This window comes from Lithobates pipiens, unplaced genomic scaffold, assembly GCF_037356315.1.
Source record: "Lithobates pipiens isolate NorthernLeopardFrog02 unplaced genomic scaffold, aLitPip1_a1.2 Scaffold_16, whole genome shotgun sequence".
Lineage (NCBI taxonomy): Eukaryota > Metazoa > Chordata > Amphibia > Anura > Ranidae > Lithobates > Lithobates pipiens.
In genome coordinates this window covers 269,555,246-269,567,351 of record NW_027507748.1, presented here as the reverse complement: position 1 = coordinate 269,567,351, position 12,106 = coordinate 269,555,246, and the positions used below count along the sequence as shown (strand labels likewise).

Sequence of the window (12,106 nt, the reverse complement as noted above, 5' to 3'; positions counted from 1 at the left end):
TTTCCAAAACAAACTAAAACACATAAGCTAAATGTAGCATAAGGATTTTGTGCATGGGAGTCTGTTTTGTTCCCATATTTTATGACATTCTTACAAAAATACAGGCTTTGAGCTTAAAGTAGGGTACTACCTATGCAGGGAATATGTAATGTTTATGAAAAAAATATATACTGTCTACACAGCTGTAACTAAATACAAGCAGTTGAGAGATGCCAATGAGAAGCCTTTTACTGGGGACGTTAGATGTGCTAGCAATGAAATTTTTAGCTAATCCATAGAAATCCAGATTTCAGGTTGTGTGAAGGGAATTATTACCTAAATTGTTAAGTCTTAAAACGCAGATTATGTTTTGTTTTATTTTATTTTGGATAGTGTGAGGAATGGTTAAACATTACAGTCTGGTTGTCATTACTATTTATGCCTCTGTTGTGGAGATTTCCCCTAATTTGATCTCTAAGTGATCGAAAAATCTCCCGCATCAACACATATTTAGTAGAGCGAGCAACTTCTGATAATATGTTTATAGCTGCCCATGCCTTCCAGTCCTGGTTAGAGCCTTTTCCCCATTCCTTGTCCTTGTGTCACAGGGCAAGAAGTAAAGGATATTTCATCAATGAAATCACAGACAAAAATTAAGTCTTCTGCACTTTATCAAAAATGAAATAAAAAAAAACAAAACAAAAAAAATAACAAGCTGGAGTTAGACTATAAGTGTAAATTAGCTAAACTAATGCCATTAAGCATGAATAATGACTAGTCACATGCTATTTGGTTTAACAGTGATAATATGCTCCAGCCATCATTTCTATTTTAAGGCAGGTTTAGTGTATACCTATTTCTTCACTCAAATTCTCATGGTTCTCACTTTAAAATATTTGAAAAATAAATTGAAATTAGTTTTAGTGTACATTGGACACAAAATACATCTTCCATTTAAAAAAAATCATATATGTTAACCTCTGATCCCAATGTAATCCTCTAAAGAGCTAGACACAAGAACAGGATGCACAAAACTAAACAAACAGTGACACCTAATGGACAGTAACAACTAAACCACAAGCTGTATGTTCACCTAATAGAAATATTAATAGTTTACCTGTACTATACTTACAACTTTATTTAACCAAATTGTGAACCGTCCATTTTTACATAGTTGAAAAAAATCTGGCGTTTAAAAAAGTAATTCCATCCAATACTGAGATACTGTATAGCTTAGTCACACACTGGCTCTCTATTGGTGAAATCTCAGCACGTAAGTTCCAAGATCCATCCTCCTACACTCCAGAAGAAGGGGGTCTGCATTTTTTCTTTATACAAACGGTACATTATGAAAAAGGATGTATGAGCCCTCACCATTGCACCAAGTGGAGTGAGACTGGATGGAAGGTAAAACAGAGTTTGGAAAAAAGATATGGAGGTTTGTTCAGCCTTAGTCGGCAAAAAAATATATATATTTTGGAAGGATTGTTGCTTCCAAAATAGTAATAAGTGAAATTTTGGCTTATATTGGTTTTGTGTAAAATAAACATATAAAAAACAAAACAAGCTCAACTGAGCGGGTAACATACTCTGCATAATAATTAATGGGATATACAGTAAATATTCCAGGCACTCAGTACCCTATATCAATGTGACAATGAAAGTAAGTAGTTTAACATTCACACACAAACAACAGTAATAATTGATGTTTACTAAAGCGTAGCGGAACAGAGGGATTGAGAGTAAATGGATATTGCACATAGAGCTGTGTTTTTTTTGGGGGGCTTCTAAGCATCTTTTAGCTTGACCACCATGTGTGGAACCACATGTAATGTGTCTGCTTCTATGTCATCTTCCATCAATTGTTCAGACAGTATACATAATAAACATTAACTATTTTCATATTAAATATTACTAAGAAGGATTTCATCCAAATATAGGTTGAATTTGGACAGAATAATTGTACTCCTCTTTACAGACATCTGGTTGGTTGGTGTAGGTTTCTGAATAAATATTTAAGTGCTTTATTTTTTACCCCAAATTGTTTTTTGTTTTGTTTTTTTCATTTTTACTACTTGAGATATTTTATTCCTGTAATTTTGTGTATAGGTTATATAGGACAATGTAAGCTAGCAAAAAATTAGGGTATATGTAATATACATTTCATTTCCTGCCCAGAAGAAATTACTCAAGCTATATTGTACATGTGAAGACACTTAAAATGTATCAAAGCCCAAACCAAAGGTGTGGTGCCTGCATTTGTGTCTTTTCTTCAAACTACTTTTGGTTAATTATCTCCTGCAAATAACACACTTCCTGTTCCTGGATTGTTACCTCGATTCTCCACTGTATCTATTGAGGGGACCATGGTTGTCACCCTATGATGCTTTCCTGATTGGGACTACAAAAAAATCTGCATCTATTCTTCTCCAATACATTGGGAGCAGAGCAATTGGTAGTTTAAAGGTGATTGCTAGAAAGGAAGATATTCTTCTGTGCAGCTCACAGGAAGTGGCAAGAACAATGGGTAAACAAAAATGAACAGAAGGGTAATGGGATTTTAAGTATGCCCATGAGAGCCCAGTAAACACTAAATTGTTTTATAAAAATATTTTTTTTTTATTCAAAGTTTACATTAAAAAGGTATTGTAGCATATACCATGCAACACACGGATAAAATATACACATAGTGCAGAGACTAGCGATATGTCATCAATAGTATGCCGGTCTACGTATTTCACGGGGGGTGCCTGTTTCTTCAGGACTGAGTAAACTGAATATCACAGGAAGCTCTGATTAAATATATCTAATAAGAAATACAAAATACAAATGTATCACAGGAAATGTACAAATATCTATACAATTACAACATCTCATTATTATGAATGGTCTACTTGGAAAAAGACAGAAGGGGGGGGGGGGGGGGCAATGGGTATTTTCTTTGTTGAAAAGTTTTTTAGCTTGAAAAGAAAAAAATAAAACAAATACAGTCACCACGTCCAAGGAGTGTAAGCTGTAATATATTGCATTTTTATTCTGGAGTTTAGATATCCTTTATTATTATGTTGGTTATACAGTATATTGTTTCTGCTTGCCTTTATAGGTAACTTGTCGAGCAATTGGGATTGGTGCATATTTGGTCAGACTGGGTCAAAGAACAATTCAGGTTGAAAACTCTCATATCATTCTGACGGGAGCTGGAGCACTGAACAAAGTAAGCAGCATTGTTCCAGTGATATTGTGTTATGTTATTTTAGATTTATCAGAGTATTTGTGCAGAAGATTATTATTTTTTCAAACACACATATACATGATTGCATTCTGTAATTCAAGCTTTATAAACCATGATGACAAAATTGTAAGACAAAAGGTGGAGACATAAGTTTTACAGGCAACCAAATGTTTTGCTGTGCTTTTAAAAAAAATAATTAGAACAGTGCTGCAGACATTTTTTTTTAAGAACTTTTGGAAAATGACATGCAATGAGACATCTGACTATCCAAGTCCATTTTCTGTGGCTGCATTGTTTCCTCAAAAATCTGATTACTCTCTGGAGCATGTAAATTCTTATTTAAATTAATTTACATATTTTTACTGTAGCCTTAAAGTATGACTAAACCCACATCATTAAAAAAAATATCAATAAATGATGTATTACATGTTGTTCATACTCTCTCAGTCAAAATGAGATTTGTTTTCTGTATTCTGCAAAAAACCTGGTTGATCCCGCTGCTCTCTATCGCCACCTTTTGTTCATGTCCCCAATTTAGCTAGGGATTTTGCAGCTGTGGTGGCAACTCTGCACATTCTCAGTTTTCAGTGAGTTTGTATGCTGACCATTTCCTCCTTATCACGTCTGAACAGCCTATATGGCTATAGAGTGACACATGTGGGTTTATACACAGTGGTAAATGACAGCCCACTCCCTCCCTGTTCTGCCATGCCCACTAACTAGCTAAACACAATGGGGATGGCATATTACATGTAGATTAATGGAGGCTTCACCTCCCTCTTATTTTAAGACACAGGCTGAAGGGGTCATGACACAGCCTGTGACTGGCAGAAATCCACTTACACCATGTTTCCACAAAATAATAAAGATTTTGTTTCAAATATATATTTGTATGCCAATTTATAACTGTTTATTGATATTATTTACTTATTCTTACTCTGTATTCCAAAGGCCATCTTTTTTTTTTTTAACATGTGACCAGCAGCAGAGGACTAGAAGCTCCTCCTGATTTTGTTTCCTTGCAGACAGGCTGGGAAAGATCTGGGTCATGTGAAAACTGTATATCAATTAGTCAATTAGAGAAAGGGTACTTAAAAGGTTTTTTTTGTTTTATTTTATCAAAATATTTACAGTACCATCATCCACATACAGAAATAGAACAGACCATGTAAATAAACAATGTGCCTTTATTATGACTTTAACTATTGCCGACCAGCCGCCGTCATTATACTGTGGCAGGTTAGCAAGATCACGTGAACCATCGTAGCTGTATGTCAGTCCCTTTAAGCAGGATAGCAGGAGGTGTCGATGCTCGTGACCGACGATCACGATGACCACTGGCCACGAATGATCACAGGCATGAGAGGCAGAACAGGGACGTGTGTGTGTGTATAAATACACAAATTCCTATGCTGTGAACTAAGGAGAGAGATCAGGAGTTCCTATGAGCTGGGAATCATGTTCTCTCATCTCCAATAGTCCGCCCCATCACCCAAAGTTAGAACACACACATAGGGAAAACAGTTAACCTCTTGATTGCCCCCTAGTGTTAACCCCTTAGCTGCCAGTGACATTTATACAGTAATCAGTGCATTTTTAAAGCACTGATCGCTGTATAACTGTCATTCAGCCTAAAAATGTGTCGTAGTCTCAATAAAAATCACAGATCGCCACCATTACTAGTAAAATAAATGAAATGAATAAAAATGCCATATATAATTTCGGCCTAAAATGAGGAAAAAGTAGCTTTTTTTTTTTTTTTTTAAATGGGGCTATTTATTACAAAGTAATAGTGCAAAACATTGTGTTTTTTTCCAAAATTGTCGCTCTTTTTTTATTTATAGCGCAAAAAATAAAAACCTCAGAGATCAAATGCTACCACCAAAAAGAAAGCTCTATTTGTGGGAAAAAGGGACATGAATTTTGTTTGAGTACAGTGTCGCACGACCACACAATTGACAGTTAAAGTGACGCAGTGCCATATCACAAAAAATTTGAGCAGCCAATTCTTCCAGGGCTGAAGTGGTTAAATGTTAGAAAAAGCAGCTGGAATCGCATGACCCACAAGTTTTGTGGACAGTAGATTTTTTTCCTCCATTCTGTGATGATAAAAATGGATATTTAATATAATATTTACAGTCAAGTCCAACAAAGTGTATAAACTATTACTAATAAAGTGCAGGTACTCTGTTGTTGCCTTTACATCAGTTCCTTTGTGTCATGGTAGGACCATTTTTATTTTAGGATGAGGCTGTCAAAATCTACAATTTTATTAACATTTCTACCTACAACTGGGGAACTTGAGGTTCTACCAGATTGGACATAAATTAACCAGATTGTTTGTGTAAGCCCTCAAACTACATAAACAGTAAATCGATAAATGTAAAGAAAATTGCACTGAAATCATACACACAGATTGTGTTGCTAGACAAAGTCGATATTAAGGTCTCACCACTTTAATTACAGGCGACTTGAGCTTCATCAGGACACAAAAGGAATCTACCTTCAATTAAGACTTAAAAAATTACCATGTACTGCCCAAAAATTGCCTGTTCAATTTTTTTTGTTAAAAGCTGCTAGATTAAATTATCACCTGGGCTAACCTTGTGATCATTTGCAAAAATACTGAGCACTAAGAGAAACTCCAATTAACATGAAAATGTTAAATATGTGCCCAATAACAAACTGTGTGATATTGCAACACTCAGTTTTCTTGACATAAAGTCTACACAGTTTAATTGTGCTATCCAACTTGTGATCCCATGCCAGAAAAACACCCCAAAGTGCCCCACTGTGTATTGAATCCTTCCTCCAAGTGCAATTTACCTCCTTGCTGTACCACAGCTCACTCAGTGGATTTCCATGACCTCTTATTGGTGCCTCTTAAGTAGGTCTTCGTGTGCTCCACGTAAATATTGCTGTATGCACAGTTCCTTATGTCCCTCATATCTCATAGATAAGAAATGCTGTGCAAACATATTAAAACAGCCTTATTAACCACTTATGGACCGCCCGCCGTAGTTTTATGTCACTACTTTGAAGAGGAATATCGTTGATATCCTCTTCTTCAGCGAGTGGTCCACTTTCAGATAAAAGTGCTCTCTGTGGCAGATTCGCCGCAAGATCGATTTTATCAGTGAACCCCCCCCCCCACTGCCATTCTTCCATGCCCTCTGCCTCCCTCCGCCGCCTACCGGAGCCGCCGGTGGAGGTGAAGGGGTTTGCTCTCCTGTTAGGCATGGAGATGAATGAGAAGAAGATGGCCCCCACCCGTCTCCATATGATTGCAGGGTGGAAGTAATGTCAAATGTCACTTCCACCCCTAGCTCTTAAAGTGACATTTTAATTTAATTTATTTTTTATTGCATTTTGGTGCATTTTTAATTGCATTTTTAAAAGAAAAGTATAAAAATATAAGGTAAACTAAATAAGAAAAACAATTTTTTTAAACGTGCCCCATCCCGTGGAGCTCGTGTGCAGAAGCGAACGCATATGTGAGTAGCGCCCGCGTATGAAAACTATGTTCAAACCACACATGTGAGGTATCGCCATGATCAATAGAGCGAGAGCAATCATTTTAGCCCTAGACCTGCTCTGTAACTTAAAACATGCAACCTGTAGAATTTTTTAAATGTCGCCTATAGATACCGTATATACTCGAGTATAGGCCGACCCGAATATAAGCCGAGGCCCCCAATTTACCCCCAAAAAAACTGGCAAACTTATTGACTCGTGTATAAGCCGAGGGTGAGACATGCCTGTCCATCCCTGTGTGTGTGTCCGTCCATCCCTGTGTGTCCGTCCATCCCTGTGTGTCCGTCCATCCCTGTGTGTCCGTCCATCCCTGTGTGTCCGTCCATCCATCCCTGTGTGTGTGTGTGTCCATCCATCCATCCATCCCTGTGTGTGTGTGTCTCCATCCATCCATCCATCCATCCCTGTGTGTGTGTGTCTCCATCCATCCATCCATCCATCCCTGTGTGTGTGTGTCTCCATCCATCCATCCATCCATCCCTGTGTGTGTCTCCATCCATGTGTGTGTGTGTGTGTGTGTGTGTGTGTGTGTGTGTGTCCAGCCTACCTTTGTCCCGAGCCTCCGTCCCGTGCCTTGCCTCCTTGCATCCGTCCCGTTTCGTGCCTTGCCTTGCCCCCGTCCCGTCCCGTCCCGTGCCGTGCCGTGCCTTGCCTTGCCTCCGTCCCGTGCCCTCTTCGTCGGCGGCCATTGTAAAATTCAAAAGCTGCGCCGCCGCCTTCGCCTGTGATAGGCGGAACACTGAATTTCCCAGCAGCCTGTGTTCCGCCTATCACAGACGTCGTATCATCCTCGTCCGTAGTACGAGGATGATACGATGTCCGTGATAGGCGGAACACAGGCTGCTGGGAAATTCAGTGTTCCGCCTATCACAGGCGAAGGCGGAGCCGGAGGCGCGGCTTTTGAATAGAATGGCCGCTGTCTGTCTGCTCGACACGCTGATCGAGCGGGCAGACAGCGATGACTCGAGTATAAGCCGAGGGGGGCACTTTCAGCCTCAAAAAAGAGGCTGAAAATCTCGGCTTATACTCGAGTATATACGGTAGTTGTAAGGGTAAAAGTTTGTCGCCATTCCACGAGCGGGCGCAATTTTGAAGCGTGACATGTCAGGTATCAATTTACTCAGCGTAATATTATCTTTCACAGTATAAAAAAAAATAATGAGCTAACTTTACTGTTGTCTTATTTTTTAATTCAAATAAGTGTATTTTTTCCCCAAAAAAGTGGGGTTGTAAGACCGCTGCACAAATACAGTGTGACAGAAAGTATTGCAACGAACGCCATTTTATTCTCTAGGGTGTTAGAATAAATATATATAATGTTTTTGGGTTCTAAGTCATTTTCTAGCAAAAAAATGTTTTTAACTTGTAAACACCAAATCTCAGAAAGAGGCTCAGTCCTTAAGTGGTTAAACATAGCATAAAACACTCAGTGTGCTAAAACCTTACTAGTATGTCAGGCTTGCTTATTGCTGTCATGTAATCTGAACAGCGCAGCTGAAGCCAAGATTTCTGGTATCATGTGATATTACGCATATCCACCTCCTTGACACATTTTGTAAATGGACTTCCTCTGGAGTTTTTGTTGTAAAGATGATGCTGACCATTTTCTTGTTTTGCTGGTCTGTCAGGTGTCATAATGACCAGGTTTGGCATGTTTTGGGTTTAAATAAGTAAGAGTGTCTCTGAGATAATTCTGCTAATCCAGAAGTTGCGTGTACATCAGTCCATACTTCTTTATAAGCTTGTCATCAGAATAAATATTTTTCCTTTTGTGGAAGTTTCCATTGACAAACTGATAAATCTAATGCTGGCTATACACTGAGTGAATTTGCACTAGTTTCTGGTGAACCAGATGATACATACCCTGCTCAGGTATTCTAACAGCCAGCTGGCGCTGTTTGCAGGATTATAACAACATTGTCCCTTTTGAGCTGTAAGCTTGGATGGAGGAATCCTGCTAGATGGTTTTGTTCAGCCCAAAGGCTGATTAAAATAATTCTATGCATGTTTGGCCAGGTTTCATTTTTATTCTTATCTAGTGAGGCGCACAGGTATTCAGATGATCAGATTCTGCCACCGACAGGAGGATTGGACACTAACAAACAGAAAAACTGCAATCCAACTGTAGAATGACTCCTCCTTTACAGCATATAGCAAGCCTCAGTTTTTTGTTATTGTCCTAGAAACATGGACATTTTTACTGCCGTCTTTACTAGCATTTTCCTTTACTTTTATTTCTTCTTTTGGATTTTTCTTCCATCAACCTCAGCCAGTGAGTTTGAGTTTGTCTCCCACGGCTTTGGTCTATGAATTCCTGAGATCTTGCCTCACATTTTGGGCCTAGTTGTACCATTACCACACAGGAGCACCATGTTTGTAAATAGATTAATGGAGGACAACCCCACTGTTACATGTGATCCCCCAGCCCACATTCTCTTAGCCCTTGTACACACGATCGGACATTCCGATGGAAAATGTCCGATCGGACCGCGTTGACGGATAATCCGACCGTGTGTGGGCTCCATCGGTCTGTTTCCATCGGAATATCCGACCGACAAAGTTTTACGTTTTCTGACAAACTGGTCCGATCGGACTTTGTCTGATCGTTTGTAGAGAATTCCGATCGGACAAAGTGCCACGCATGCTCAGATCAAATTCCCAGACCAAAGCTATTGGCTACTAGCCTGAACGTAGTCCCGTCGTAACGAAATAACGTCATCACATTCCGAGCTATCGGATTTTCCAAAAACTTTGTCTGACTGTGTGTATGCAACACCAGTTTCGGACAAAATCTGTCGGAATGTCTGACCGTGAGTACATGGGCTTAAGGGTTCCGGAGGCAATGTGGGAATATATTTTGCAGTGTGTTCACATACAGTCATTTTGAAGAATTCCCATTCTGATTGGCATCAATGAACACAGAACAGAAATGGGAATTCTTCAAAATGACTGTATGCGAACACACTGCAAAATATAATACCATGGGCAACAAGTTTAAAAGGCTAAAAATAAAAGCTATGTAGCTCAAGGCCAAAGTAAAAAAAAAAAAAAGCTATAAATTTATAAGAAAATAGCTTTTAAAAAATATAAAAATTAAGTAACAACATCATTTAACTGCTACAAGGAATATAATAGAATATGTAGAAAGGAATTAAAGGTCACAAAAATTCTAAACGAATGATAGGTTGCAAAAAAGAGTAAGACAAACCCAAAGAAATTCTTCAAATATATTAATAGTAAAAAGGTCAGGTCTGAGCATGTAGGCCCTTTACAAAATAAGAGTGGGTGACTAGGGACAAAGACAAGGCAAATGTATTAAACACCTTCTTCAGCTCTGTGTAAACAAAGGAGCATGAGGAAGCCCATAACCATAATGGGGATAGTATTGACACAGCCCCAAATGATCCACTATGGCTCAAAAGTGATACGGCCCAGATAATATTTAGACAGAATAAAAGTCAATAAGGCACCTGGACCAGATTGCATACACCCGCAGGTCCTAAAAGAATTGAGCTCTGTCATTTCAAAGCCATTGTTTCTAATTTTTATTGACTGGCATAGTACCACTGGATTGGTGTAAGGCCAACGTAGTACCTATATTTAAAAAGGTGTCAAAGTCTTTACCAAGAAACTATAGACCTGTTAGTTTAACTTCTATAGTTGGGAAGATACTGGAGAGCTTAATAAAAGACCACAAAAAAAGCTATAATTGCTGGAATTTTAAGCAAGCGTCAGCATGGACTCATGAAAGACAGAAGTTGTCAGACACATCTGATTTCTTTCTATGAGGCGGTTGTGTAAGGTAAAGTCTACAAGCAGATCAGTTTGTAAATGGATAGAAAACTGACTAAAAGTCCATATTCAGAGAGTAGCGGTTAATGATATATACTCTGAATGGTCTAGGGTTGTTAGTGGTGTACCCCAAGATTGAGTTTTGAGACCCTTACTTTTTAATATACAGTAAAACCTTGGATTGAGACTAACGTGGTTTGAGAGTGTTTTGCACGAAGAACAATTTTTTTTTATAAATTTTGACTTGACAAACGAGTGATGTCTTAATATACAAGTAGCGTCATGTCACAACTTAGTATAAAAGAGAAGAGAGGCACCTCTAATTGTAGCAATATGGTTACATTTAATGAAGGTGCAACATTTAGCACCTCACATGGTTGAGGATTAAAACGGGCACATCTAAGCATGCAAGCATCCAGGGTATAGCTATCTGCATAGAACATCCTCCGCACCGACATCAACGTCATTCCTTCCATGCTACGCTCCATGAGCACTTCAAGCCTCGCTTTCAGATTGCTCTACTGCAGGGTAGGCCTCCTAATCATGATTGCAGACTGACAGCGGTGAGAGCCGGCGGTGCTGAGGCTGGTCTATCTGGACAGCTTTTCCCCAGATCCCTGCATACTTATTAGATGTGCCTTTTTTAATCATCAACCAGTTGCTAAATGTTTTACCTTCATTAAATGTAACCATATTGCTACACTTAGAGGTGCCTCTCTTCTCTTTTATACTCGGTAGTTCCTATTGGATTGTGATTCTAATCCTCTTTCGGAGGTTGCCATTTGTGGATAGACATTTTATATTTTAACCAAAAATGGGTATTATAGAGTGTGGTTTTGCACTAAATTTTATATATTTTTTGCTGAAAGTTTGTGTTTAATAAACAGTTGCATAAATATCACCTGAAACAAAAATTTGCAACTATCACCTTTTTATTCTACAGGGCATCTGCTTTCAGAAAATATATAATGTTCTGGGGGTTTAATTAATTTTATTGCCAAAAATTAAGATTTTTACATGTGTGCGGAAAACAAAACAAAAAAAATTGCTCTGGAGCTGAGCTGGTTAAAGGATGTCTCCAACTAACATGGCAACCTCAATGCACTATTGGCAAATGTTTGGCAAATTGGATTTAATGTTGAAAAATTTAAAGTTATGCACATGGGGGCTAAAATGTGCATGCATCATACATACTAGGGAGGGAACAACTGGGTGAATCAATGGGGGAGAAGGATCTGGGTGCTCTGTTAAATCATAAGCTTAATGACATGCAATGACAAGCTACAGTTTCCAAAGCTGGCAAAATACTTTCTTGTATTAAAAGAGGCATGGACTGCAGAGAGAGAGAGACATCATTTTGCCCCTGTACAAATCATTATTAAGATCTCCTCTGAAATACGCAGTTCAGTTTTGGGCACCAAATCACAAAAAAATATTGGAGGACTGGATAAGGTGCAGAGAATAACAACTGAATTTATTCTCACATTTATTCTCATAAATACATAAGTGGTCCATATAGTGAACTTGGTATTATTAGTTATTCACCTTAAGATCATCACAGAGAACAAG

The 12,106-nt window shown here is 38.4% G+C and overlaps 1 protein-coding gene across 2 annotated transcripts in view; it reads left to right on the top strand.

The window, feature by feature from the left end:
• ACACA (acetyl-CoA carboxylase alpha) overlaps nt 1-12,106 on the top strand; it is a 480,408-nt gene that overhangs the window by 318,834 nt on the left and 149,468 nt on the right. For both annotated transcript variants that reach the window (XM_077481395.1, XM_077481394.1), the window contains exon 44: nt 3,083-3,193. In XM_077481395.1, the coding sequence (XP_077337521.1) occupies nt 3,083-3,193 (111 nt within the window). The remainder of the gene's footprint in view (nt 1-3,082; nt 3,194-12,106) is intronic.